The sequence below is a fragment of the Sparus aurata genome, chromosome 21, assembly GCF_900880675.1.
Source record: "Sparus aurata chromosome 21, fSpaAur1.1, whole genome shotgun sequence".
Classification (NCBI taxonomy): Eukaryota; Metazoa; Chordata; class Actinopteri; order Spariformes; family Sparidae; genus Sparus; species Sparus aurata.
Genome location: NC_044207.1, coordinates 24,194,241 through 24,221,446, shown reverse-complemented (window position 1 = coordinate 24,221,446; position 27,206 = coordinate 24,194,241). Strand labels below are relative to the sequence as shown.

Below are 27,206 nucleotides of genomic sequence, written 5' to 3'. Positions count from 1 at the left end.
GAAAAGAAATAGACTTTCAGTGATTAAACTACTGAGGATTTTTTTTGTTTTTCAACGATTTACTGTTTATGTATATCCCCTTATGTAATAAATAATAAATAATAAATATGATGCATGCATTGAAAGATCTTCTCAATGAATTTAATTTCACCTCCCGACTCCCTTTTTAAATTAAAGCACAACATAAAAATGTCTCAGTAACCTCTCAGGACATTTTTTTTTTTTTTTACAAAATGCAATGTATCTTCTTGATGGATTGCTGAGAGAAGACTTGACTGTTTGGAGTCTAATGAGATATCGCTTTTTGTAAAAGTCAATGCTATTTTTCATACAATGCTGCAACACCAGAGGATAATTTACAGTGCATTCATCTCCTCTCTGCTGCAGAGGGGTTATCCTCCCCGTTCAGCGGTGTTAAGCAGTCAATCTGTTGTTGTGTTACGTCAGTGAGGCATTACTTCTTACATGTGGGCTATGATTTTTTGAAAAAACCCAAATGAGTCTTGTGTGTTTGTGTGCTAGCTTTTAATCTGTGCTCATAATCAGAGAAACAGCTAGGATTTCTATTCCTGTTCCTGCTGCTGTCTCTGCGCTGTGCTGCATTAAAGGTCTGGGAAATAACCAAATTCACATTACCGACGAAATTCATGAATTTCAACAGCTGTGGTGAGTTCAGTTTTCACAAGAATTACTGTGTGAATGGTTTCTGCATTAAAGGCTTTTTTTCTGCTATTGTTGTTGGTCAATAAGGGAACATGAACGTGTCCAGCATTCATTTGTTTTTTTTGGTGAATTTAAACTGTTTTCATTTGGAATATAAAACATAAAACTATAGTCTTTAGAGAAAGGGAAAACTAATTGAAGAGCATTGTGTACTTAGAAGATTAGGCCGACTAAAATAACAACAAAAAAATATCTATAATCTTAATTTAGTTTCAGTCTTGGTCAATTTCTCAACAGAACAAACACGAGGAGGCATAGGTGTGTATGTTTTTGGAGACTGGGACATCTATGTGGCTGTGAATCAGTTGCCTTCACAAAGTGTTTGTATTTTAACACCTATTCTGAGCTTTTTTCATCTTACCCTGACAAATAACCCCATAGTATAATGAAAAATAAGAAATAAAAATGACACTGAAAGTAGTAAAAACTCAACTTAAGGTCAATACTGAAAAACTGATGTAAAACGAAAATTAAAAAACAAAATTGAAAATGAAAACTTATCATAAAGACAGAGCTACAATAACTCTATATAGAGTCTCTCCAGTGCCTCTTAACAAACCTTGGGCACCTCACACCCTCTAGTGGGAAATAAATGCAATCATGGATTATTACTTCAATTGTTTCCCGATGTGGATTGGCCTCACTGACAGAGCTTATCTCTTCTAATTGCAATGACTAATGGCTTACAAATTAGCTTCTACTTCTGCTTTCTAAATAAATAAAACTCAAGGGTCATCCATTTCAAGCGAAGCCATTTTTAATGCATTGTTACAAAGAACTGAAGTGTTGCATGCAGCAGTTTAACCAAGCCTCATATGTCTCCAGATACAGCGAAGCAAGCAAAGCATTTGGTTTGATTAGCGCGACAGCAGAGCGAAGAGTGAGCGTATACTGAAGCAGCAGTATGTTTAGGCGAATCACAAGAATTTAACAGAGCAGTGCAATAGGCTGAAGGTTGAATAGAATCTACGAGAAGATCCAATCGGAGCTCATCCAAAGGTCACAGGTCGCGGTCACAGGTTCTCCAAGGCCGTAGGTTTGTTCTTTGAGTCCGGGTAAAGCAGGAAGCCGGAGAAGGTGCTGTCATCCTCACTGCTGGAGTAAACTCCATTCCAGTCTCTCAGCGTCTCCAGCCACACCTGGTCGCCTTCACTCAGCTGCAGCAGTACCAGGTTGGACGCCTGATCGATGTCTTGGCCGTACAGAGAATCCCGGGTTCGCAACTTCCGTATGCCGTTAACCACCAGCGCGGCACGCACAGGCCGGTTACGCACGGTGATGCTGTAGCTGAACAGGTAGACCCCTGGGTAGGTGACGTTGAACTTGTTGAGATTTGGGTCCCAGTGCGCCTCCCCGTTGTAAAACACCTTATCAAACTTCACTGGCACGTTGGGCGGGGGGAAGGACCTGCTCGGGAACAAGCCCACGCTGAAGGCAGAGCGGACCGGCTCCACACTCTCACCTGGCGAACCTTTAGGCCCCCGAGGCCCACGCGCACCTTTAACTCCCCGCTCCCCTCTCAGGCCCACCATGCCCCTCCCTCCTGGAGGTCCTGGGGGCCCTCTGGCACCAGTATCCCCCTTCACTCCTGGCTCCCCTCTCTCTCCTTTTGCTCCATTAGTCCCATTCATTCCCGGGGGGCCCATCTCACCTCTCAGACCACGCTCACCCACATCGCCTTTCTCACCCTGTAAACACTCTCCCATCAGTCCCTGTTCACCTTTCTGACCCTTTGTCCCAGCTACCCCAGGGGGACCCATAGGCCCCTCTCGCCCAGGGATGCCCCTAGTCCCATTAAAGCCAGGCCATCCTCTTTCTCCCGGGTCACCTTTCAAACCACTGAAGCCCCGATCACCTTTTTCTCCTTTGGGGCCCGGATCACCTGTATTACAGAGGTTATATTCATATAAGAAGACATGCTTTAACTGGAAAGCTACTTTTTTTATATGTTTATAGGGTGCATTTATACATTTAAGTTTAAAGGAGACCTACTACGCTTTTAAATTTTTTTTTATTGCCTTCAGTGTGTTAGATCGGCTCTTGTGCATGTAAGTCTGCACTAACAGAAGCTCCTCACTCCCACAGAAAATACAGCCCCTGAAACGCCTCATCGGTGGTCCAGCCTTTAATTCTGTGACTTTGTGTCATCACACTACATCACAATGTCCACAACACGCGCTATCTGGAAAGCTGAAAGCACATCAGAGCTGACCAGAGACCCCATGAGCGTTGCTGGCTCAGGCGTGTGTGAGCTGACCAATTAGATCAGACTGGGTATTTGGGAGGCGGGCCTTAAAGAGACAGGAGCTCAAACAGGGTGTTTCAACAGAGAGGGAACACAGCGCTGCAGCCCTGGACTGTGTAAAAATACTGATGTTTTTTTCCAGCATTAAATCATGTAAACCTGTTCCAGTAGTAACCCAAAATAAAATTATAAACCAGAAAATATGCACAATATGCCGATTGTAATCAAATTTAGTATGATTAAAACTGATTTAATATTTAAACAATTTTACTGAAGTAAAAACTACATACCTCTCTCTCCTGGTTTTCCCGGGATCCCAGGGGTACCAGGGACACCCGCTGGTCCTTGATCACCTCTTTCACCTGTGATAATTTTGATAAATAGAGCATAGTAGAAAAGGACATCCACAAAGTACTTATACAAAACAGCGTTTTGCAACAAAGGAGAGAGGGACAGAGAGAGAGAAACAGAGAGACATTGAAGAACTCTCCTGCTGCTAAGCCCCGTTGTACCTATGTCGCCATTGAGTCCGTTGGCTCCAGGTAGTCCTGCAGGTCCTGGAGGTCCTCTGAGCCCTATTTCTCCCTTCTCTCCTGGTAAACCTGATAAACAAAGAAGACTATGAGAAAAGGAGAATTGAGACCTCCAAAAGATAATTCACATGAAAATGACAACCCATCTTACCGACAGGGCCCCTCTCTCCAGGAGGTCCCGGTGGTCCTCTCTCTCCCATGGGCCCTACGGGGCCTTTCTCTGGTGGACAGCACTCACAAAAGTTAAAGAAGCACTCGTTGTAGTCGAGGGTATAGTTTCCAAGGGTGTTCCCGGGGGGCGCAATGGCGTCGGTGTGGAAATCAGTAGGGTAGGTGTCGCTGGAGTAGGTGGTGCTGTCTGTAGGGTCCAGGGTGTACGCGTCCATCATGACCTCGGTCGTCTCATCTGTGTGCATGCTGGAGGGAGATGTTGTCGTGGTGGTGGTCCGTCCGAACCGTCCACCTCCACCACCGCCGCCGCCGCCGCCGCTGCTCCCAGTTCGAGGAGGCTTCTTGGTGCTCTGAGGTCTGGGCCAGCGTGTGGTTCTGCCGGCGGAGGTCAGCACGGCCATCAGTACCACGAGGAGGGTGGTCAGGAATACAACGCGAACTGAAGCCATACTGAGGGTGTGACGCCTTAATCTGTAAGGGTTAGAAGAAAGAATACAAAACAGGTGCAGCACTTTGGAGAAGTCTAATCTGCTGCAACACAGTGCGTTTCAGATGTATGGTAAAGCAACAAGTGCACCATCTTACCTGCTGCTGTAGATGGTGTTGACTCTTCACTCCATCCCCTCCAGCGAGTGATGGATGCAGGCTGCCTCCTTCCTTATATTGCCCCGGTAGCATTGAGAGAACAAGGGACTGAGAACGACAGGGTTATTAGGAGGTAGGTGGGCTGGCAGGAACAGATTACATGACTCCTGAGGGATATGAAATAAAGCAGGTTGCATACAAGGCAAGACTTTATTCTTTGTGATACGGGATATGATTCCAGGGCCCAAGAGGACGCACGCTGCTAAAGTGTTGCTCGCTTTTGTACACAAACAGCAGAAATATAAAGTTTCGCACAAAGACACGCATACCCAGAACATGTGTACACGCAGACAGTGTGTACACACAACAGGCTAACACATTGTTGGTTAATGAATAACATCTCATATGAGAGCTGCCGAACAGAGCGCCCCGTAGTGACCACACCGTTTGGCAGAACCTCAAAGCAAGAAATGGATCACCATGCATCCAGTGGGAGCGATATCAGTGTCCCAAAAAAAACGACGGCGAGGCAACATTGATCCGACATTTCCTTGATCTGACCAACCCAAAGAGCCCAGTAAACCCAGTAAACCTCATGGAAGCATGGCCCCACTGAACCGAGTTGGGGGTGTTGTTCAAGCCTCTGACATGAACTCTGATTGGTTCCTCGTTCATATGTAGAATAATAGATGAACAACTCAAAAGAGCATATCATGAATACATCCTGGCAAATCAAGTGTATACTGTTTATTAGGTTATGTTTTCAGATGTGTCTGTCTGTTGGTTGGTTGGTTTGTCAGCAGGATAACAAAAAAATGGATTTCAATAAAACTTAGACCATGTTAACTTTTGCTACAGATTCCGGATTTTTTCTCACTTTTTTAAACATTTCTAAGGGAGTAATGCATGGATTTTAATGAAAATGATCGGGTGTTTTTTTGGGTTGCCAGTATCTATGAGTGACCACAAAAGGGGACTTTCCAGCATTGGGGAAGGTATGCGCTCCACTGAGTGCCGTTCCAGTCATAGGCATGTTGTTATGGAATCTGTGCTGTAAACAAGGGATGTTTGAAATACGAGAAGAAAATCTTTTAGGTTTAATCACCGAAGCGTCCTCCTCAAGTCTGCCGTTACTAAAATCAAATAGTTACAATACAGCATTATTGGTACTTATGAGTTTGGTTTAATAGCAGGTTGCCCTCAACACAATAGTTTAACCTCTTGCTCAAAAACTTCTGAATCTCACACCTCATGAGAGCTCATTTCCCTTTTCAAAACTGAAAAACATTATCCACCATACTGTTGACACTGTATCCTGTGTGCTTCAGGCTGCAGTCTACCCTTAAACCAAACTGTTGTCATGTTTAAATGTTTTGAAATTCTGTTGTTGTTGTTGTTGATGTTGAAGTGGCTGGTGTTTTTTTGTGTGCAGTGCATCTGTTGTTCTTTTCTCAACAGAGATATTGTCTCTGTCTCCTGCCGAGGGACTGTAGATGTAAATTAGCTTTTAGCTTTTACCTCTGGTACAGCTGAGAAATGTGCAACGTCAATGTCAAATAAACACACAAATAAATAAATATGTAGAAAGCAATATTTTTTATTTTCTATTTTTTTTTTGTATTTTAATTACAAGATGCCAGTTGTTGTTTAAGTTTCAAAATCATTTTTGCCTCATAACATCAGATCACCATCAACTCTGAACTGGGTTAGACTGGTTTCCATAACTGTACATCTTAATCCTGCAAAACAAACTGAGGTTAAATCCACTCAGTGCTCTGCAGGACTGTAACGTTGTGTATGATCAAGTTTCTGTGTGTGATGACCACACACGTTTTTCTCATGTTACACTTGTAAAATAGATCTTGATGTCCCAACAAAACGTCCTGAATACATGAGCCAACTGCAAAAGATGTAGAACTGTCAGAGGTTTGTTTCTCCATAGAGCCACCAGGTGGCAGTGTTTTATCAGTGCAATTACTGTTGTAACCAACATCTGAACGAAGGCTTTGTATCACAGTATTGATTGGGCAATAATAGCGTGTATTATAATCCATAATTAGTTCTTATGGCGTCAGGGCACTTAATTTGAATTTAAATGTTGTTGCATGTATCGGGGCAATGGATTCCATACTATTCTATATTGATGAATGTCCATGTAATCATTAAAGGTCAGCAGGGCGTTAAAAGGGCACTATGAAGTTATAGGGAAGAAATTCAAACTCGGAATTTCAATTTTCACAATATTACTATTTTTTTTTTCATAGCTGAATAAACAAGCTGATCTCAATGGAAAATGAGTTTGAAGCACTGTTTGAAGCCAGAAATGTGGCAGGGTCCACATATACATATATATATATATATATATATATATATATATATAGTTTATTCAGTCATGAAAACAAAGACAGTTTGTTTATTTAGTTTTTTTGACATGAAGCGCTCCATGATGAATGGGCAGGGTTGGGAGGGTTACTTTAAAAATGTAGTCCGATACAGTTACTAATTACCTGTTAAAAAATGTACTCAGTAACGTAATCCAAGTACCACAATATTAAAGTAATGTAACTTGATTACTTTAAGTTACTTTTGGATTACCTCAATACAAATGCAAATAAAGACTTCCTCTGAGGAACACATAAAGCAAATTAAAAATGTAATTAATTGTAGGGTATGTTAGATTTATTCAGTTTTATTCATTGGATTACTAACTATTCTGCTGTATTCAAGAATTACATCACATATTACAATAATAGTAGTAGTAATAATAATAATAATAATAATAATAATAGTAACAATTATTATTAGTGTTATTGTGACTACTAGGCCTATTTCTAGTAATAGCAGTTGTAAAACACCCCCATATATAGGATGTGTGTCACTTATTTGTCCCCCAAAATTACCCATACAATTTCCTAATATAATCATGCTATTTTAATACCTTGTTGTGATCTAAAGTGTTAGTGACCCATTTCAGTCACTGCAGGTGTTTCAGGCAATTTTGTAACGTACAAGCCTCACAAGGTGGCAGTAGCTACATTTTAAGTGCCTATGGGCCCTCGAAAGTCAACGAGTTTTCCACGATGAAGTCCGTGCAAATGTTTCACAATAAAAGCCTACTGAGCTATTAATTTTAGAGGACTTTTAATTTGAGACGGACACAGGAAGTATTGAGTTTGTATTAACAATGTAATGTCTTCATTTTAACAGGGCAAACGGGAGCGAACCAAAACGAGACTTCAAAACTACCAAAAACCTAAACACGTACCAACCCGGTCACCAGCAGCACCACCCACAGACGCAGTAGTAATACCTAGTAGCAGCAACAGCAGTAGTAGTTGTTACAATGACAGGCTTACTAATGTTAACTTTAGCTAACATAATTTTTGTGTAGCTAGCTAACGTTCGCAGTTTCGCTTACCATTAAATGTTTCTTTAAATTAGATGTGGAGTCCTTGGACGATGGCAGTGTGTGCACAGCTGGGAGGCATAGCTTGCACTGTACAGTGATGTTGTTCCCTCTTACTTCTTTAGAAACAAAGTAATGGCGAAATTTCCACGCAGTGAAAGCATTTTTTATTCTAGCGCTCGAGTCTATAATGAGCCGTCTGGCTTCATTTGAGAGCAGAGCGTCGTTGTGACTTGTCGTGAACTGTAGTAATGTGTGCGCGCGTGCATACGGCATTGCCAAGTGTTAGATAAATTCATTCACATTTATTCATCATATATTTTAATTGTAAGCCAACTAATAATCCCAATTTTTTTCCAGATGTATCTGTAATATGATTACGGCTTTTTTTTCTGTAACTGTAACGGAATACAGTTACTGTTTTTTTGTATCCTAATTACGTAACGCCGTTACATGTAGTCCGTTATTCCCCAAGCCTGTGAATGGGGGATAATATAGGGTGAAACTGTATTTTGATTTGATATAAGATTCTTTAATTATTAATATTATTTCAGCTCTATTTAGTTTAATCACACAACAACATAAGTAAGTAAATACATGAGGAACAAACAACTGAATACAGAAGAGCTAATAACAACAAAATAGTGTATAAATATGAAAAAATAAGTAATGAAAACAAAATAAATCAACACAATGAGATGGAAATATTTATCATTCAAGTTAAAAATGTAATAATTATAATGATAATAATATAAAATCCTAAATAATTAATAATAAGAAAAAATTAAATAAATTCGACTTCACTTTAAAAAAAAAAATCTTTGCTGTTTTACAGTCGGTGAGAGCAGAAGTGTTCAAAACATTTTAATCATCTTTATGAGTGACGCAATGATGACGATGATGTCACATCGTGCTCGATGACATCATCACTTGATGCCGCAGCCACCGTCATTGGTCCCATGTTTTGTTCATCCATCGCAGGAGTTTGCAGCTGCGCACTGCTGTCAGCGCCCACTTCATTTGAAGAACGAGCCACTGCTGTCAACATCTATGATCACGGTCCATTTCCGCTAAAGACTTTCAAAATAAAACCCACCCTGTACAAAAACATGTATGGAGCACACGTGGACAGCTCGTGCTAATGTTTCGCTTTATTCAGTTAACCACGTTTCACTTCCTGTTTCATTCCGACTCCACCGTGCTGCTTTGACACGGCTCTAAAAAATGGAGGGGTGTGTGTGTGAGAAATGTAATGTTGTTGCGGAGACTGAATAGACACATAACCGAGGGAAGAAACGGGGGGGACAAAACATAAAAAAAACGGAGGACACCTCCAAGTCACACCGTCGACCTCCTCCGCTGACTCCCATGACTCTCTCCGGGGTGGGTCTAACCCAAAAAAAAATCCGTCATCCAACAATGGGCTGTGGGAGATCGGCTGGACTCGGAGGATCCTCTTGCAGCTGTTCAGAGAGCCGAGGGTAGGACCGAGACATCGGAGTCAATGAAGGTGGCCTGTCCGCTTTTGTCCTGCGTCTCCCGGCCCGGTGTCTGGCAGCCAGCCGCGGCGCACTGCGCGTAAATGCGGTCCGAATAGAGAAAGACAGGCCCGCCGTGGAGCTCCATAAAGGTCGAAATGCACTTTAAAGGTTGAAATGCAGTCTTTGTCAGCCGTCGTCTGTAGTGAATCGATTTCCTTATAGTGTCCGCTGAGCGGATGGAGTGAACTGTGCAGAAAAAGAGAGAGAGACAGACTGCAGCTCGGTTGCGTGTGATGATAGGAGACACAATGACGCTCCTGTCTCTTCTGGGTCGGATCATGCGTTATTTTCTCCTCAGGCCTGAGACATTGTTCCTGTTGTGCATCAGTCTGGCGCTGTGGAGCTACTTCTTCCACACCGACGAGGTGAAAACCATCGTCAAGTCCAGCCGGGACGCCGTGAAGATGGTGAAGGGGAAAGTGGCGGAGATGATGCAGAATGACCGGCTGGGAGGCCTCAGTATCCTGGATGCGGAGTTCTCCAAAACCTGGGAGTTCAAGAACAACAACGTGGCCGTGTACTCCATCCAGGGGAGGAGAGATCACATGGAGGACCGCTTCGAGGTGCTCACCGACATCGCCAACAAGAGCCACCCGTCCATATTCGGGATCTTTGACGGTCACGGTGGAGAGGTAGGCAGGGAGGGAGAAGGGTGTGAGCCCAGATATTAAGCAGAATGCGTTTGTCCCGACTCCAAAAAAAAAAAAAAAAAAAAAGCTGCTGCAGCACAGGAGGGCAGCATCATTTAGATTCAGAGCGCACAAGAAGTTTTCTCTTTTGTTTTTGTTTTCTGATTTAGGAGGATGGACACGACCCAGAAAAAAGCTCCAACATGACTTTAAAAACGAATGAAATCATATTTAACTTTAACTTAATTCTCATCCTTTTGTCAAACGCAACCCCCCTCCCTCCCCCTCCTCCTCCTCCTCTCTCCTTCATTGTATGCTTTTGTGCCAACACCACCTCCTCCTTCTCCGCTGCCAATCAGGGGGTTAACTTGGGACCCATCACAAAGAGCTTGTGAGTGTGTGTGTGTGTGTTGCCTCCACTCCCTGTGTTTGTCAGGGGTCACTGGTTTCTCATGGCTGTCTTCAGACCATGTGTCCTGGACGCCATCTGTCCTCCCCGGTGGCTCCACTGTGTTTCACGCAAAGATGCCGGTGTACAACATGAGAACACATGGTGCAATTGTCTTCACTTTAAACTTGTAGGGATATCTGGCGTGTCGTCGCTGTTCGGAGGGGAGACTGAGTTGAGGTTTTCAGTCGTGCTTCTGGTGCTGAGGATAGGAGGGCTACTAATGTGCTGATCTGTGCCAAGTGGTAGCTCCAATCTCTGACTGCACAGCCAGTTATTTTCTCAAGTAATCTTATCAGTGGTCTGCCTTGTGAAATGTCAGAGAATATTTTAACTTTGTCGATTACAATTTGCCAGATCCCAAGGTCACGTCTTCAACTTGCGTGTTAGGTCCGACCAGCAACCCAAAACCAAAAGATATTTAGTTTGAGAGAACGGACGTATGGGTGTTTTTTCCTGCTTTAAGCCTCTTGAAGGTTTTCATTGGTCAGGGGAGGCGTAGTCGTCTTGGGTAAAGAAAGTCTCTGCAGCTTAAGCCGGACAATGTGTTTTGTTTCTAATCTGAATCCAGTTCTTGTTAGTTTGAATCGCGATTTAAACTCAGTAAGTCTCGTGAAGATGTGCCTGTCAGCCTCAGATCAAAAGTACACATCTTTCCTCTTCACTGCACTGTTTATGCATCTAGATTGTCTTGGTGTGAGTTGGAGGTATCGACCATGCTCAAGACAACATCTGTGGATCATCTTGAGTTACTAGAGACACTGCTGTTAAACTCAAATTAGTTAAAATGAAGTTTTTCAGGGTCTTCGAGTGCCGTCTAGTTTCATTACGTTCATTCAAAGGCAGACAACTCTACTGCCGTTACCTCCAGAACTCAGCAGCTTGCACCAAAACAACCTGGGTGGATGAAAAGCACTGCAGTAAGAGGAAAAAAAAATATGTTTTTGATTTTTTTTTTTTTTTTACGGTTGAAGTTTCCATAAACTTTGGCCTAAATATGGAAATCAAATCAGCTGCATATCGAAGCCACGGGCCCTGTCTCTCGACACCACAACGTTTCCATCACGTTGCACACAGACACTCAGGTCCTTGTCCGACACGCAGTGACATCTGCATTTTACAACATTTGGAGCCATAAAAAAAACACACTCTTCTCTCTTTAAAGAGATTAGTTGGGAGAGTTGCCGTTGGGTTGTGTTCAGTCAGGGAGAGGGAGACGACTCCCAGAGAGGAGAGGGTGTTTGCTCTTCTGGATCACTCTGTCTATTCCTGTCCCGTAAACAAATATTTATCCTCCCCGTCGTCCGGACATCTCACTCTTCCTCCCCCTCCTCACTTTCTTTAGGCAAATTTGTTTCCGGGCACATATTTGCCTTCTCTTACATTTTCTCACTCATAGTTGACATCCGTTTTTTCCTTCGATCGCAACCTGGTGTACATTTTAGGCTGAAGAAAAGAACGGGTCACTCTGAGAGTGAGCTCGTTCACCACAGGGTCGCACAGACCTCGTCCTCAGATACAGCTGAGAGTGAATCAGTGACGGATGATCCTGATGTGAAGGTTCAATTTGGTGAAAGGCGTGTTTACCTTCTCTCGATGCTAATGATGTTGTCGGTAGGGGGGGGTGGGGGGAGCTACATGTGGGGATACCCTTGAAGATTTATTTGCCCGGGCATTTTTCTGCAATTTGGCGTTACTGTAAGCACACACACATACACACACACACACACACACACACATACACACACACACACACACACAAGCACTATGCCGCCAAACCAAATATGTCCAGATAGAGCAGGCCATCTCTGGCAGTGCTGTGTGTTCTAGCTCTGAAAATATGCAGGATATTTCTCAAACACGTCAATGGCTTTTTTTTCTTCTCCCTCCCTCTCTTTCTTTTTTTTATATCAAGCCAGTGAGTTACGGCCCAGAATTAGTAACGTCAGCACAAGCTGCTGCTCCTCTTTTAACATGATTTACTGAGACTATTTGCTGCTGAAGCAGGAACTTTAAAAGGCTTGCACACTACTTTACTGTATAAAATGAAATTTATAGTCCCGCACTGACTCCAGGGGCACATAGGATTTAACAAAAGAGCAAAAAAAAGGGGATCCAGATTAAGAGATGAATGAACTTTTAATAAAGGTGTTCCGGCGTGTCACATTCACTCATTAAAATCGTCAGACGGTGGAATATTTGAGTCGTTTATGAAGGCTGTGACTGTGCTGGCATTTTCAGCTGTTTACGACAAAATGGAAATTCACACTTGCAGCTTTTTCACTGAGTGCCTCTCTCTCCAATTAAATAAATGAATGCGTGCACTTGTCCAGCAAAAAGGAGAGGGAGGGGTGCTGCAGAAAGAGAGGGTTTCACTCCACTGATTATTGGGAATATCTAACTCTGATCCTGATCATTAGATCGATGGAAACATGGGGGTTTGAGTCGTGCAATGGACAATGTAGCAGCGAGGTTTAAAGGCACACTGTTGCACCCCCTGTTCATGTTTTTGCCTGTGTTTATTTCTGGTATTAATTGAAACAAAACAAAAAACATGCACGATTGTTCCCATGAGTCACGCGAGGTGTCATGCTCGTCCTGCAGCACATCGCCGCACCAGAAAGTTAAATGGCGCAGCGTGTGATATAAGATATATGGTGATACATGCTGACCACTCTGTAACCGGTGCATTAAGTTGGTATAAAACAGTCCCGTTTTTTTGAGATTTGATTCGACAGCATTAGCATAATGGAAATCTTGGCAGAGAAAATGAACGAAGAAGCAGATAAGTAAATGTAGGAGGAGGAGGAGGAGGAGGAGGAGGAGGGCAAGTGGGTTACAGGATGAGGAGGTTGTTCAATAATTCAGCGCAGAGCACCTGCTGTATGAAGCGAAGAAAGCACTCCTCCAAATTAGAGTCATATAGAGCCACATTACCTGGCAACTACAGGAGGCGAAGAATATACGTAGTAACAACTTCACGTGAGTGTTTATTCCAGGCCGGTGACCTGTCAAACTGAGGATAATTACTCAGAACATGTGATTTAAATGTATTGTACATTCAGCGCAGGCAGAGATACGAATGAATGGCGCGATTTGTTATTCAGCACCAAAAATAACTGTTTCTATAAAGCAGTATTTATTGAGGTTGTTTTAAGACTCTTGGGGGCAGCAGAACTCGCCCTAAGCACAACATTTTGACATATATATATATAGCAAAGACATGCACCTTGTGATGAGTGTGTCATCAAAGAGATGCTTATTTGCAAATCTCGGCTCAGCAACATTAGGGCATGTTGAGATTGAGTTTTTTAATTTGGAAATATTTAACTACTTTTCAGTCTCCACCAACCCCTCAGGATCTAAATCTCTGTAGTGTCGAGATGCAGCTGCCCACTGCGGCCCAAAACACAGCCGGAGAGCGAGAGTGAACCAAACAGTTACGCCTCGGGCTAGAAATCCAAAACAATGAGCCGAAAGGTGACAAATGTTGGGTGGGTTTGTCAATACCGAGACACCTTTTAGTAGTCAGTTAATCCATTTTCTAAAGCACGAATTAGTGAAGCTTTATGTGATAATCTGGCACATCGGTGTCGCTGTGAACTCAAGTCAGGACGTGCAACTGAGGAGGTTTGTGTCACCTCAGTTGGTGTTGCACAATAAACAAGCGCCTGCTGTCTGTGGGACCAACGTTGTGTGCCATTTTAACATTTGGTTCAGTATAGGTCAAATAAAGTTATTCTAAAATGAAGCAAGATGTTGCCAAATCATGTAAAAACTGAAAGCGACCGTGTGAAAAGTCGTCAAATGGAGCTGCAGACCCGCACTTTTAAAATCTAGTAAAGTAATGTAACGGTGAGTTAAAGGTCCCATACTGTAGAAGGTGAGATTTCATATCTGTTCATTTTAAAGCAGGTCTAGGTTCCATATAAATACTGTGAAAGTATGAAAACCATCAATCCGCGTGTAAATGCACACAGCCCGTATTCAGAAGCTGAGCCTTTTAAAACAAGCCGTTACATCTTTCGTAAGGATGTGATGTCACAACTGTGCAGTCATCGCCCTCAACCTCGACAAAGCTGTCACTGAACACTGAAGCATCTAAACGTTTCCTAGTACACACCCGCAATGAAAGTACTGGACGTGATATGATGCCTTTAAACAAGCTGTTGCAAGTGTAGAGTGTATCTTGATATTTTTTCCGAGCCTCTAAACTGATTTTAAATCGATGCCAAACCAGCTCTGCGCTCTGCCTCATCCACCTCCCTCTGTCTAATCCCTCTCTCCCAGGCTGCAGCTGACTATGTGAAGGCCCACCTGCCAGAAACCCTGAGGCAGCAGCTGCAGGCCTTTGAGCGAGAGAAGAGAGAGAGCGCTCACTCGTACGCCAGCATCCTCGAGCAGCGCATCCTGACCGTGGATCGTGAGATGCTGGACAAGCTCTCTGCCAACCACGATGAAGCAGGTCAGGAGGGGGAGGATGGCGGTGGGAAGCGGATATATACTTGTATGTGTCTCTGTGTGTGTGTGTGGTTGGACAGTTTTTGACCTAACAGAGGGATGATGGGAATAAAATCTGACTTGCTAGAAGCTAGATGAGTGTTTTTTGGAGATGTGAAGTGAAAATGCATCCTGAAATCTAAGCTACACGGCTGCAGCCTGCAAGCAATTGTTCTACAGGGTTGCCAGACATGTTTCCACACAAGTTTTAATCGATAACTCAGCACTGGAAACTTTCTGTGCCCTGCTCTCTGCTGTCAAATAAAAATCTCACAATTCCCTGCACAGTCCCCTGTCAGCACAAAAGCCTCTGAGTGAGACTGCTGCGCTGTAACATTACGCTGCTGCACACTGCAGTAGAGTACGGTGTGGTGGATACTCTCTGCACTGCTGTGAAATTCAGAGCCACGGTCCAGATCGATCCGTTGGTGGCATTTGATACGTCCAGCTCCAGAAAACAGCATTTCCTCTTTCGTTCTGTTTGGCCTATTGGTTTTCATTGTTGATTTGTTTTTCGGGGACAGTCGGAGTCAAATCTGAATGTTTAAGACACATGAATGTAGTAAACCCCAAAGATCTGATTCGAGGTTGTTACAGACACTTGTGGGACTCCTTCTAAACGCTTCCTCAGACTGTTTCCTCTTTCTCTGTCAACCTCCCCCCCTCCCCCCCCCGCAGGAACCACATGTCTTATGGCGCTGCTGTCCGACAGGGAGCTCACCGTGGCCAACGTCGGAGACTCCCGCGGCGTGTTGTGCGACAAGGATGGGAACGCCGTTGCGCTGTCGCATGACCACAAGCCGTATCAGCTTAAAGAGCGCAAGAGGATCAAGAGGGCAGGTACTGTACATGACGAGCGGAAACGGCTTGTACTGGATGAACCTGTGCTCCACTCTCATGCTGTTGGGTTTGGATGCCATCTGTTGGTGTAGTCAGGGAACAGCATTGTGTTGAACAAAGCAGAGGGGCAGTATGTGGTGACTGAAATACAAACCCAAGATGTGCCTGTGATTTTGACTATCGATCACCAGACTGAACTGTTTCATCCTTATTTCCTCACTTCCAGGAGGTTTCATCAGTTTTAATGGCTCCTGGAGGGTCCAGGGGATCCTGGCCATGTCCCGCTCTCTTGGAGACTACCCGCTGAAGAACCTCAACGTCGTCATCCCCGACCCTGACATCATGACCTTTGACCTGGACAAACTTCAGCCAGAGTTCATGATCCTGGCGTCCGACGGCTTGTGGGACGCTTTCAGCAACGAGGAGGCCGTCCGGTTCGTCCGCGAGCGCCTGGACGAGCCTCACTTCGGCGCCAAGAGCATCGTCCTCCAGTCGTTCTACCGCGGCTGCCCCGACAACATCACCGTCATGGTGGTGAAGTTCAAGAGCGGAGCCGGGGGGAGTAGCAAGGGCGGGGATTAGGTCAGGTTCAAGTTTAGAGCTCACATTGTGATCAGTGGTGATTTTCCCCATCTTTTCCGATGGAGCAGCATGAGTGATACGACAGCAGGACTGGAGGAAGTTAAAGTTTGGACACTGAGAACTGTACTGTTGATAAGTGCACACACATACAGACACACACATGCAAAAACATGTAAAAAACAAAAACAAAAAAAAAAACAGGTTTTGTTTGGTTTGTAGGTTTCTGATTGAGATAAGGGCATTCAAACAAACCACAGAACTCATACTCATCCGATGAATACATTAAAATACTGAGACCAGAGACAAAAAAACACGAGACACACAAAGCAAACAGGGGATTTTCTCTCAACCAGCACACATTAGACTGTGACTGATTTACTACTGTTTACTGTACATGCACGCGAATGGTACAGCTCCACTGGAGGCTTCTTCAGAGGAGGCTTCAACTAGTGCCTACTCCAGAATTACTGTGCAACTACAGGAAGCTACTGAAAACGCATTCGCGGAGAAAAGAAAAAAAAAACAAAAAAACAACCTCCACCCTGCTTGCTGCATTTTGATGATAATCCCAAGTATTGTACATGCATCTGTTACAACTTTGACCTGGAAAATCGTGTCAAATATGAAAAAAGACTCCAGTGGATCCATACCTTTGATTTAACACGAGGCAACGCTCCAGTTAAAATCTATATTTTGAGTATCAGTCGATCACTTCCTGCAGAGAGAGAGAGGGAGCTGTTAAACATCTGTAGTCAAGCCGGTTGAATGTAAAAGCGAGCAGTCATGACAGAGGAAGAAAAAGTAGTGCACAGCGTTGAAAGTTTGGAAACCGCTCAAGTTGAAGTGAAGTTTGGAAGAAGCTTGAGTATGAATGGACTCTTTGAAAGATGATGATTTTTTTTATCACAAGCTGATACTTTAATCCGATTATCACTAAATTAAACGAAAAAAATGTGTTGGTGTCTAGAATGAAATGATCACGATGGGACACGCGGTAAAAGTTCATATTAACATCTGGCAGAACAAACAAAGTGAGGATACATCGATAAATGTGGGATAAATGTTGATCTGCGCGCATTTAATCAGGATAACTAGCTTTTCGAAAAGGATGGGTGAGTTTGAGTCTGAGAAGGTTCTATTAATCTTTCTTCAAATGTAAAGAAAGGTCAGTATTGCAGACACTCTCACCTTTAGAGGACGACACTGCAAAGCTCTACAGCCAAGTTTAGTGTACTTAGTCTTGACTTTTGTTTAGTGTGTAGAAAGTTAGTGATACTCAGAAGATAGATTTTCAAGTGGAGTTTCACTTTAACAGACAACACACACACACACACATACACACGCAAACACGTATGAAAAACTGCACTTTTCAGATGTTTATTTTTTTGGAATGGTGAATCCTTAACATATCAGCCGATGTAAACTCTGTATATCCACACACAAGGGTTTTAACGTATGTAGAAACCTGATTTAGTTTCCCGACCCCTTCACCTCATGGTTCTGCAGTTTGGTTTTTTAAGTAGCTTGTCCCATCAGAGTTCATTCACGCCATCCGTGTCAGGGCTCATGAGCTCTGGCTCTACCCAGAACAGAATCCTGAACAGAGTACATACGGTAACAGCACGTATCCATGGACGTGCTGGTGGCTGCCTTTGACCCGGGGAAGCACACGAAATGGGACGTGGAAACTACAAGACGACACAACTGTACAGCCGCAGCCTGAACGCTAGTAGCTGGTTATGTGATCTGCTCGTGAAGCAATACGACTGGTGTCGACGACGGCAACAACCTGTCGAGGAACGTTGCGGTACCATACTTGATTTACTACTGTTTTTATGTTCAACTACTTTTTACCACTGTGTTTCATGATCTCTGCATCAGTCGACAGAAGCCTTTTTTTTTTATTTAACAGTTTACCTAATGCCTTATTTATTATTACGTTTCTGGATGTGTCTGGCGGAATTTGCCAAATCAGTATATCCATTTGTTTTTTCGTCCTCCTGTACATGAGCAGAAGTTTACAGGACATTAGATACACATCACTTTGGTTTTGAGGAGCAGTCTACGATTATTCACACATGTTGAGCTGACGCTCAGTGTAAAATAAAACAAAAAAAAAACTGTAAAAGTGTAAAAACTCTGTATGTAAACTATCAGTATTAAACAAACTCTTTCATCTGAAATGTGTTTTCTCCCTTCAATCTTTATTATCTCGACAGGCCTGACTTTTCATTCTGGCCGTGCAGCACGATCATCACAGCAGCTCAGTCACTACAAAACACACCAACTCTTCATCAAGCTTCCCTTCAAATTAAATTTTGACCACTATAGAGCAGTTTAAAGGAGACATTATGCTTATTTTCAGTTTCATTGTTCTAGTTTGGGTCACTAATAGAACAGGTTACATGCTATGATGCTAAAAAAACACATCACCTCTCTCATACTGTCCAGTTCAGCAGCTCTGTGTTCACTCTCGGTTTTAGCTCCTGTCTCTTTAAAGTCTCTGTAAAGTCATGAAGTTGTAGGGGGGACTGACTGACTGCAGACTTTTGGCTTCACATCCACAAGAGAAACTGACTAATAAAAGCAATGGCATCTGCTGCCTGACATAAGGGCTATACTTTATATTTTGCATAGACTATTCTGCTCATTTTTGCACATACTGTTCTATTTATTATCATTTTATTCAGCCCCCCCCCTTTTTTACATATCTATATATAGTTATATGTGTATATCTGAATATGTAGATATGATTTCTTTTTACTTGAGATCTTGAGCCAGATGCAATTCAATTTCGTTCTTCTATTAAATGACATTAAAAGTAATCTTGAATCTTTAACCTATAAACTGTGACACAGCAAAGGAAAGGAAATAAACAAAACACAACAGGTCTCCTTTAAGTATATGAAAATGATATTTTCAAATTGGTAGCTAAGTGGTATGACATTTTAATTTTGTCCCCAAAAGAGTGTGTTGACATTTGGATGTTCACGAAAAAGACGAGGAGGGGCAAGTTTTATTTTATTTTTGATTTTATTTGAATATTGTCCACTTTGGAGCAGTAAAGTCTTTATCTTTTTTTTAATGAAAAGTTCAATTCCATTATCATGTTTACCTTCAAATTCTCATAAAATTGCTTTTTGTCCCCCAGTGTGAGGAAATGTAGGTGCAAGTACAAAACACTGGGGGGCGCTGTTCTGCTCATTTAATGTAACTATTGTCCACTCTGGGGAAGCTTAAATCAATGTAAATTAAATGTCAAACAACTTTTTTTTTCTCCATTTTTGCCCACACAACCTGTCGAGGAACATTGCGGTACCATACTTGATTTACTACTGTTTTTATGTTCAACTACTTTTTACCACTGTGTTTCATGATCTCTGCATCAGTCGACAGAAGCCTTTTTTTTTATTTAACAGTTTACCTAATGCCTTATTTATTATTACGTTTCTGGATGTGTCTGGCGGAATTTGCCAAATCAGTATATCCATTTGTTTTTCGTCCTTCTGTACATGAGCAGAAGTTTACAGGACATTAGATACACATCACTTTGGTTTTGAGGAGCAGTCTACGATTATTCACACATGTTGAGCTGACGCTCAGTGTAAAATAAAACAAAAAAAAAAACTGTAAAAGTGTAAAAACTCTGTATGTAAACCATCAGTATTAAACAAACTCTTTCATCTGAAATGTGTTTTCTCCCTTCAGTCTTTATTATCTCGACAGGCCTGACTTTTCATTCTGGCCGTGCAGCACGATCATCACAGCAGCTCAGTCACTACAAAACACACCAACTCTTCATCAAGCTTCGCTTCAAATTAAATTTTGACCACTATAGAGCAGTTTAAATGAGACATTATGCTTATTTTCAGTTTCATAGTTCTAGTTTGGGTCACTAATAGAACAGGTTACATGCTATGATGCTAAAAAAACACATCACCTCTCTCATACTGTCCAGTTCAGCAGCTGTGTTCCCTCTCGGTTTTAGCTACTGTCTCTTTAAAGTCTCTGTAAAGTCATGAAGTTGTAGGGGGGAATGACTGACTGCAGACTTTTGGCTTCACATCCACAAGAGAAACTGACTAATAAAAGCAATGGCATCTGCTGCCTGACATAAGGGCTATACTTTATATTTTGCACAGACTATTCTGCTCATTTTTGCACATACTGTTGTATTTATTATCATTTTATTCAACCCCCCCTTTTTTACATATGTATATATAGTTATATGTGTATATCTGAATATGTAGATATGATTTCTTTTCACTTGAGATCTTGAGCCAGATGCAATTCAATTTCGTTCTTCTATTAAATGACAATAAAAGTAATCTTGAATCTTTAACCTATAAACTGTGACACAGCAAAGGAAAGGAAATAAACAAAACACAACAGGTCTCCTTTAAGTATATGAAAATGATATTTTCAAATTGGTAGCTAAGTGGTATGACATTTTAATTTTGTCCCCAAAAGAGTGTGTTAACATTTGGATGTTCACGAAACAGACGAGGAGGGGCAAGTTTTATTTTATTTTTGATTTTATTTGAATATTGTCCACTTTGGAGCAGTAAAGTCTTTATCTTTTCTTTAATGAAAAGTTCAATTCCATTATCATGTTTACCTTCAAATTCTCATAAAATTGCTTTTTGTCCCCCAGTGTGAGGAAATGTAGGTGCAAGTACAAAACACTGGGGGGCGCTGTTCTGCTCATTTAATGTAACTATTGTCTACTCTGGGGAAGCTTAAATCAGTGTAAATTAAATGTCAAACAACTTTTTTTTCTCCATTTTTGCCCACACAAGTATCTGTTAATGATCATGCAAATTGATCTATTCCTTTGCATGTTTTACACACAAAAGTGGAAAATCGTACAGCTCTAGCGAAATTGCATTTTAATCTTTAATCTTTACATTATTATTTCAACAAAGTCTCCTGTGGGCTTCCATAGAGTTTGATATCTTCTGTACTTTGCTCTGAGATTTTTGTTTTCCTCAGTGTAAATCTCTTTCCCATCGTTGATCCTCCATTAATCTGGGTGCTTCACACATTCCCACCTGCTTCTGGCTCCCTGAAGCAGCTGAATTCGGGGTGCCTTGCTCAAGGGCGCCACAGGAACACATGCAGAGGCGATGAGCAAACACTGACGAATGTTCTGCCCTTCTTTCGGCCTTCATATCATCTCCAGGAATTTGAATCACTTCTCACGAACCTGTTTGTTGTAAATCGTTTTGCGAACAATAGTCACACACAAAATATGAGTCGACGAGGTCAGAGTGAGGTTGTGACGTCTTCTCGGAGTTTCTGGGATGTCTCAGAGGGTCCACGGATTCCGTTCCATAACACTGCCCTGTCATGCCGGCTGCAGCCTTCAGGGGGGCGCGGACAGCTCGGAAGCGCTCGATGATGCCAAGTTAAGGGACAGACAGCGGCAGGTGCAGCGACTCAGAATAGATCTGATCCAAATGCCAAGACTGGTGTTACAACATTAAGGCTTCTTATAACCATAACGCGCACGCACTGGTCTGCGTCACACTTCATGTTTGCGGGAACTCGCGTTAGCCCCATTTTATCTTGTTTTGGCACTTTATAAGTGAGGCGAGTGCGCGCAGGCAGCAGAGGAAGAAACTTGTCGTTGAGCCAACACAGAAACAACCAACGATCTAACGATTCCATTTGTGTTTTCCCCTCCGATCCTTTAAAGGACTACTTTGAATTGCAAAACTCACAATATGGGACAGCAAGGCTCAAAATCCACCATGGAGGCGCGGGTGATCTTCCAGCGCGTTGGCTCGATGGAAATGTGTCAGAAAACGGACGCATGTTCCACTCCAGCCTCCGTTGTGCGCATTCAGAAGCGAGTGGCCAGTCAGCCGGCCTGTCTGCACTCTTCCACCCGGTCACTGGAGAAGACAACACCGCATTCCTGGAACCAAAGCCGCCGTGACTCCGGGGGGCTGGTGTACGTGATGGATAACCCAACCGGAGGCGTGTGGGTGAAGCCGGGAGAGAAATGGAGCAGATCCTGATGCAGACGTTGAAATCTTCAGATGAAATGCAAACGAATTCACTGATGGAATTAAGTCGCGCACGACGTGGCTGGATGCATTATGTGTGTCCTTAAAGCTTTGGTGTCCTCCGAGCAGCAGGATGCCGCTGGTTTGAGTTTGGTGCGTCTCCATGGCGCGTCCACACTGCGAGGCGTGGAAGCGAGGTGGATTTAAATCATCTCAGCGACACGGAAACGTTGGCTGGACTGATCACTGACATTCATTCATTTAGTCTTTAAGAGACATTAGTAACTCAGTGTCAGGCTGCATGAGAGGAAGATGGCGAGAGGAGATGAAGAGAGCCGTGCGTCACGCGCACTGAGATAATGTGTTTTCTTTGGAAACATGCTGTTATAGTCTCGTTTTCAATGTGATTTTGAGGCATCACGCCTGTTTTCATCAGAATAATGTGGAGCAGATCGAGTGAAAGAAGGGAGCTTGGGTTAAGTTGGCTCGGATGCCACTGCTATTTAAAGAAACGAGTGTGGTTTGACAACACATCGCACCATGGCCACTGTGTCAAGGTGAAAACTGCATCCTTCCGATGGCTGACCAACCTTCATTGATTTTTCCTTCCTTTTTATTTAACAGTGCTCTTTTTTTAGAATTAATGTAATCAATGTTTGTAACACCGCAGCACACACACATGTCTTAAATCTGAATGTATCTTTTGTATTTATATTTATTTAAATGTCACTGTTGACCCACTTTTCCACGCACTGAATGTTTTGTCCAGAACGTCTGAGGGGTTCGGTTCAGAGGTTTGAGGAAAGTTGTGATGCGTCTGAGGGGAAACAACATCCACTGGACACCTCACATGTCACGGTCGGACTGTGTGGAAATGTACGTTGAAATGAACAATTTAAAGGCTTTAAACACGTGATTTTCTGTATTAACTCTTGTTCTGCAAGAAAACTGTATTTATTTATTTGGCAGGTGAATTCCTGATTGTGTTGTTATTATCAAAAATATTATCAGAATTAAAAGCATTTCAAAACAAGTGGGTGTTTGTCTCGTGTGTGCAACAACACAACCAAGGCTCCAGGTTTAATGATTTAGAAGAGTTTGATTTAGATTTAGAGTCTTCGGATCCACCACCGTTGAGTTTTCAGCCCTGTGTGCAATAGCTCCAATATTTGTTTGTGTGTGCAATGGAATAAAAAGCCAGTAAAATCATTTCGGATAACGTTTTATAACCCATGGCATGGCGAATGTAAGATTAGCGCATTGCCACCGCATCAAATGCAATAAAAACTTTACATAACTGGAATTACAGAGGGGTAAATAAACAAGGGATTACCTGTGGTTGGCACAAACTTTGCCCCCTGCTGCGCGGCCTTATCAGTGGCCTGTGAGTTACAGTCAGCATGGAGCTAATGGCTCATCTATTAAACTCCAGGCCACACACTGAGCAAACACCGGACTCAAAGCAGCACTGTAGGAGGAAGATGTGCCTTTCCCACTTGTGTTGATCCGTCTCCCCCTCTTCCATGTCGCCATGGGGCTGCGAGGATCCAAACTACCAGAGGCCCACGTCCTCCTGCTGGGCCTGGACAACGCGGGGAAATCGACCTTCCTCTACAAGCTGAAGCACAACATGAGTGTGAACACCGTGCCCACCATTGGCTTCAACGTGGAAATGCTCGAGGCGAGGAAGAACGGCAAGAACATCCACGTGACCGTGTGGGACGTCGGCGGCCAGAAGACAATGCGGGAGCACTGGAGGGGTTTCCACCAGGACGCGGCGGCGGTGGTGTTCGTCGTGGACAGCTCGGACACGGGTCGCCTGGAGGAGGCGCGCAGGGAGCTGGAGAACACCCTGAGGAGCGAGCAGCTGCGGGGCAGACCGCTCATCCTCCTGGCCAACAAGCAGGACGTGAACGGAGCGCTGAACGTCACGGAGCTCAAGGAAAGGTTCAACCTGAGGAAGGCTGCGGGTCGGGACTGGTTTGTGCAGCCCTGCTCGGCGTCGACTGGAGTCGGAGTGGACGAGGCCTTCAGGCGGCTGGTCCAAATGGTCAAACTCCCGGCAGACCCCGCGACAGTGAAAGACAACATCAAGGACAGAGTGCACCACATGAAAGCGAGTAGCAGACACTGAGTTTTATTTATATGAAATGCGAATTTTGAATGTTATCAATCTAAAACTGCTTTAACAATAAATCATATATAAAGAGACATCAGACACTTTGGGCTGAGTTGATTTCCTCTCTGCGCACACACGGCAGATGGATCCACAGAGTTGATTAATCTAGTTTCTTGTGATATTATGGATGCAACAGGAAACACAAGAGAGCACGAAGTCGATCACTGCTGCCATTAAAACTAATCAATCCGCAGAACTGATATCCTCTTTCAATTATTAACAGAACTGGATTATGTCGGACAGCCACGGCCCTCATTAACATTTAACTCCCGGGTTTCATGGAGGCGTCTCCCTGATACAGCATCCACATCAGCTCAGATAAGGAGGCTGTAGGTTGCTGTGACAGACGGCTGGTTCTTCACAATCATCAACCAGTCTGTGGTGGTAAATTCTGATAAATTCAAGGCGGAATTTATTAGAAAAGTTGATTTTTAGGTCTCATTCTCAATTCGTTAAATACTGACGCATTGTGATTGTAGGTCGCCACCCCGAAACGTCAGTATTTGACGAAAAAAAAAGCAGCACTTTTCTTACAAATAGGAGCTTGAAGAATTGTTTCTGCTCATGTCTTATGTTTTGTCATGATTGAATAAAGAGACAAAAAGCCAAAGCAGGTGTTGCTGGACGGTAATAAACACCAGCTGAACGGTTTCTTTTCAGGACTTGGCAACCCAAAAGTTCTTGTTGCAAATGGTTAATTCCTGATTCATCAAGCGCAGCTACAGATGATTTGTCAACATGAGCACATAAAGCTGAATACCTCGCTAGAAAATGTGACCACACATGACTTGAAGACCGGCTGATGCACAATCCTTGGAACAAACGAAGCAATGAGCGATAAAATCCTCAGTACAGGTCAAAGACGCACAGTTCATGTACCAGACATCGTTTCTTTTATATTTCCGAAATGTCCATTATAGTGGTATAAAATACAGTCTCAAATGTCGAATCCGTCAGAGCCCATCTCATCCAACTATAGCGTCCTTGTCATGTAGTCTGTCCGATGTTGGACCCCGGCCATCCTCTGTTCCCTTCCCGCACAGTTTCCTCATATGTCGGTAGACGTTTGCAGTCCTCATACGACGGCAGCTGAGCGGAAGGACCCGGCTCCAGCGAGCTGTCCGGTGTGCAGCTCTCCACCAGCGGCTCTTGAGACGTGGTGACGGGCGGGTGTCCGTCGTGCGGCGGTGTGAGCTGCCTGGACCTGGAGCACAACACCCGCTGCACAAAGTATCCCACCGCGAACAGGAGCAGCATGATGAGCACCCCGGAAAGTTTCCGGGTCACCATGGCGATGTGGTAGTAGGTCTGGTCCACGAACTGCTTGCAACAGGTGACCGCGGTGGTGTCGTTGCCCTGCGCGCAGCAGACCTGCTCGTCCCGGCAGATGTCCTGTCCACATCTGCGGATGGAGGAAACCAGAGTGCGGACGAGAAAGCACGCCGTGAGGAGGGCCAGCGCCTGGCACTTGTGGAGAAACATCGCCGCTGTGCTTCAGAAAGGAGATGGTCCCGGTAAAGAAACAAGAGGGTGCAGAAGGGAGACCGCTCGGATGGAGACGCGCTGGCTGAAACGCTGACGCAGAGGCATCATCAACAACAGCGCGCACCAGGGCCGGTTCTAGCTATTTGGGGGGCTGGGCCAAATGTTTTTGGGAGGCACCTTTTTAGTGAAACTATAGTGAAGCGTTCCAAAACCTCAAAGGCAGGGATTTTTTTAAAGTTTTTACACCATATACCACCACAGAAAATCTCAAAACATCCCCATAATGAGCGACGTTGTAATACGGCAGGATTTAGCATTTTCTGTGTTAATCTCAAATTCAAGTCCGGAATTTCAGGTTGACCCCTGCAAATTAAACCTACATAAAGTGACAAAAAACAGGAAGCAATGGTGCTCCACTACTAAACTCCTGAAAACTTACTTATTGAAATACATCTGTTGAGAAATCCAAAAATAGCCAACTTAAAATATATAAAAAAAATCTCTTTCCTTCCTTTAATATAAAAACCCCAACAAATACAATAATTTGGGCCATCCTCACTACAGTACACTGTTTTTTGGGGCCTCTGGTGATTACATCTTAAATAAATACCGAAAGAACAGAAGAGAGACAAGCGATCAACACACAAGAACGCGTCGACAGTAGAGTCAACATGCAGCAGGGGCTCAGATGAACGCTTGACATCAACTCGTAAGTGTGCTTCAGTTTGCCCCTGATTTATCGTGCACTTAGCGGGTTTATTGAATCGTAAACACAGTGCTACAAACAAAATGGTTTATTCATTTCACATGAAAGTAAACAGGCGCCCAGGAGATCGACCAGTCGTGTCTGAAGCACCGAGGCAAGATGAATAGTCGACGTGGGGACAGCTGATGCCTCAGGACCCTGGACAGAGGAGGAGGGAACAATGAGGGGCGCTGTCCGAGGTGCTGACACAACTAAACCTGGGTGACTCAAATGTTCTGGCTGGCAAGAGTGCAGAGAATTTTCCATTTGCAATATTAATACTGGTGCACATTAAGGGGTCAAGCCGGGGCTCTGCCTTAAAAGGCGTCGATGGTTTGCTCGACGTCCATTTAGGCTAATTATGATGCTGGGAGTGCAGAGCGCTCAAGGAAAGTCTCAACGAAACCACAGTGGTAACTTCATCTACCCAGAAGAGACTTTTCCCAGAAATTATTCTCACAAAAATTATGACAGAAGTGGTAAGAAAACGACACAATTCTCAAAATAAGCCATTATATGTCTAATTGACTACGTGCCGGGCAAAGTCAACATTTTATATTACATCATATACCCTCACAATGAT

At 43.5% G+C, this 27,206-nt stretch overlaps 3 protein-coding genes across 4 annotated transcripts; 2 read left to right on the top strand and 1 right to left on the bottom strand.

The window, feature by feature from the left end:
* Positions 1–1,462: 1,462 nt before the first annotated feature.
* otol1a (otolin 1a) lies at positions 1,463–23,597 on the bottom strand. 2 transcript variants are annotated; one of them, XM_030401685.1, is made up of 6 exons: positions 23,548–23,597; positions 4,258–4,365; positions 3,653–4,143; positions 3,481–3,570; positions 3,259–3,330; positions 1,463–2,605 (listed from the first exon to the last, which is right to left on the bottom strand). In XM_030401685.1, the coding sequence occupies exons 3-6, from the start codon at positions 4,119–4,121 to the stop codon at positions 1,737–1,739; spliced, it is 1,500 nt and encodes a 499-aa protein (XP_030257545.1). In that variant the 5' UTR covers positions 4,122–4,143; positions 4,258–4,365; positions 23,548–23,597; the 3' UTR covers positions 1,463–1,736. The 2 variants fall into 2 exon arrangements, with proteins under 2 accessions (XP_030257545.1, XP_030257544.1); XM_030401684.1 differs by lacking the exon at positions 23,548–23,597 and adding an exon at positions 7,676–7,712.
* On the top strand, positions 8,680–18,386 carry ppm1la (protein phosphatase, Mg2+/Mn2+ dependent, 1La). The gene is made up of 4 exons (XM_030401691.1): positions 8,680–9,836; positions 14,572–14,746; positions 15,460–15,621; positions 15,848–18,386. Exons 1-4 carry the CDS (start codon positions 9,438–9,440, stop codon positions 16,201–16,203), a joined length of 1,092 nt encoding a protein of 363 aa, XP_030257551.1. The 5' UTR covers positions 8,680–9,437; the 3' UTR covers positions 16,204–18,386.
* A 43-nt stretch (positions 23,598–23,640) lies between the features above and the next one.
* On the top strand, positions 23,641–24,434 carry arl14 (ADP-ribosylation factor-like 14). Its single transcript, XM_030401700.1, has one exon. It carries the CDS (start codon positions 23,746–23,748, stop codon positions 24,346–24,348), a length of 603 nt encoding a protein of 200 aa, XP_030257560.1. The 5' UTR covers positions 23,641–23,745; the 3' UTR covers positions 24,349–24,434.
* Positions 24,435–27,206: the final 2,772 nt, after the last annotated feature.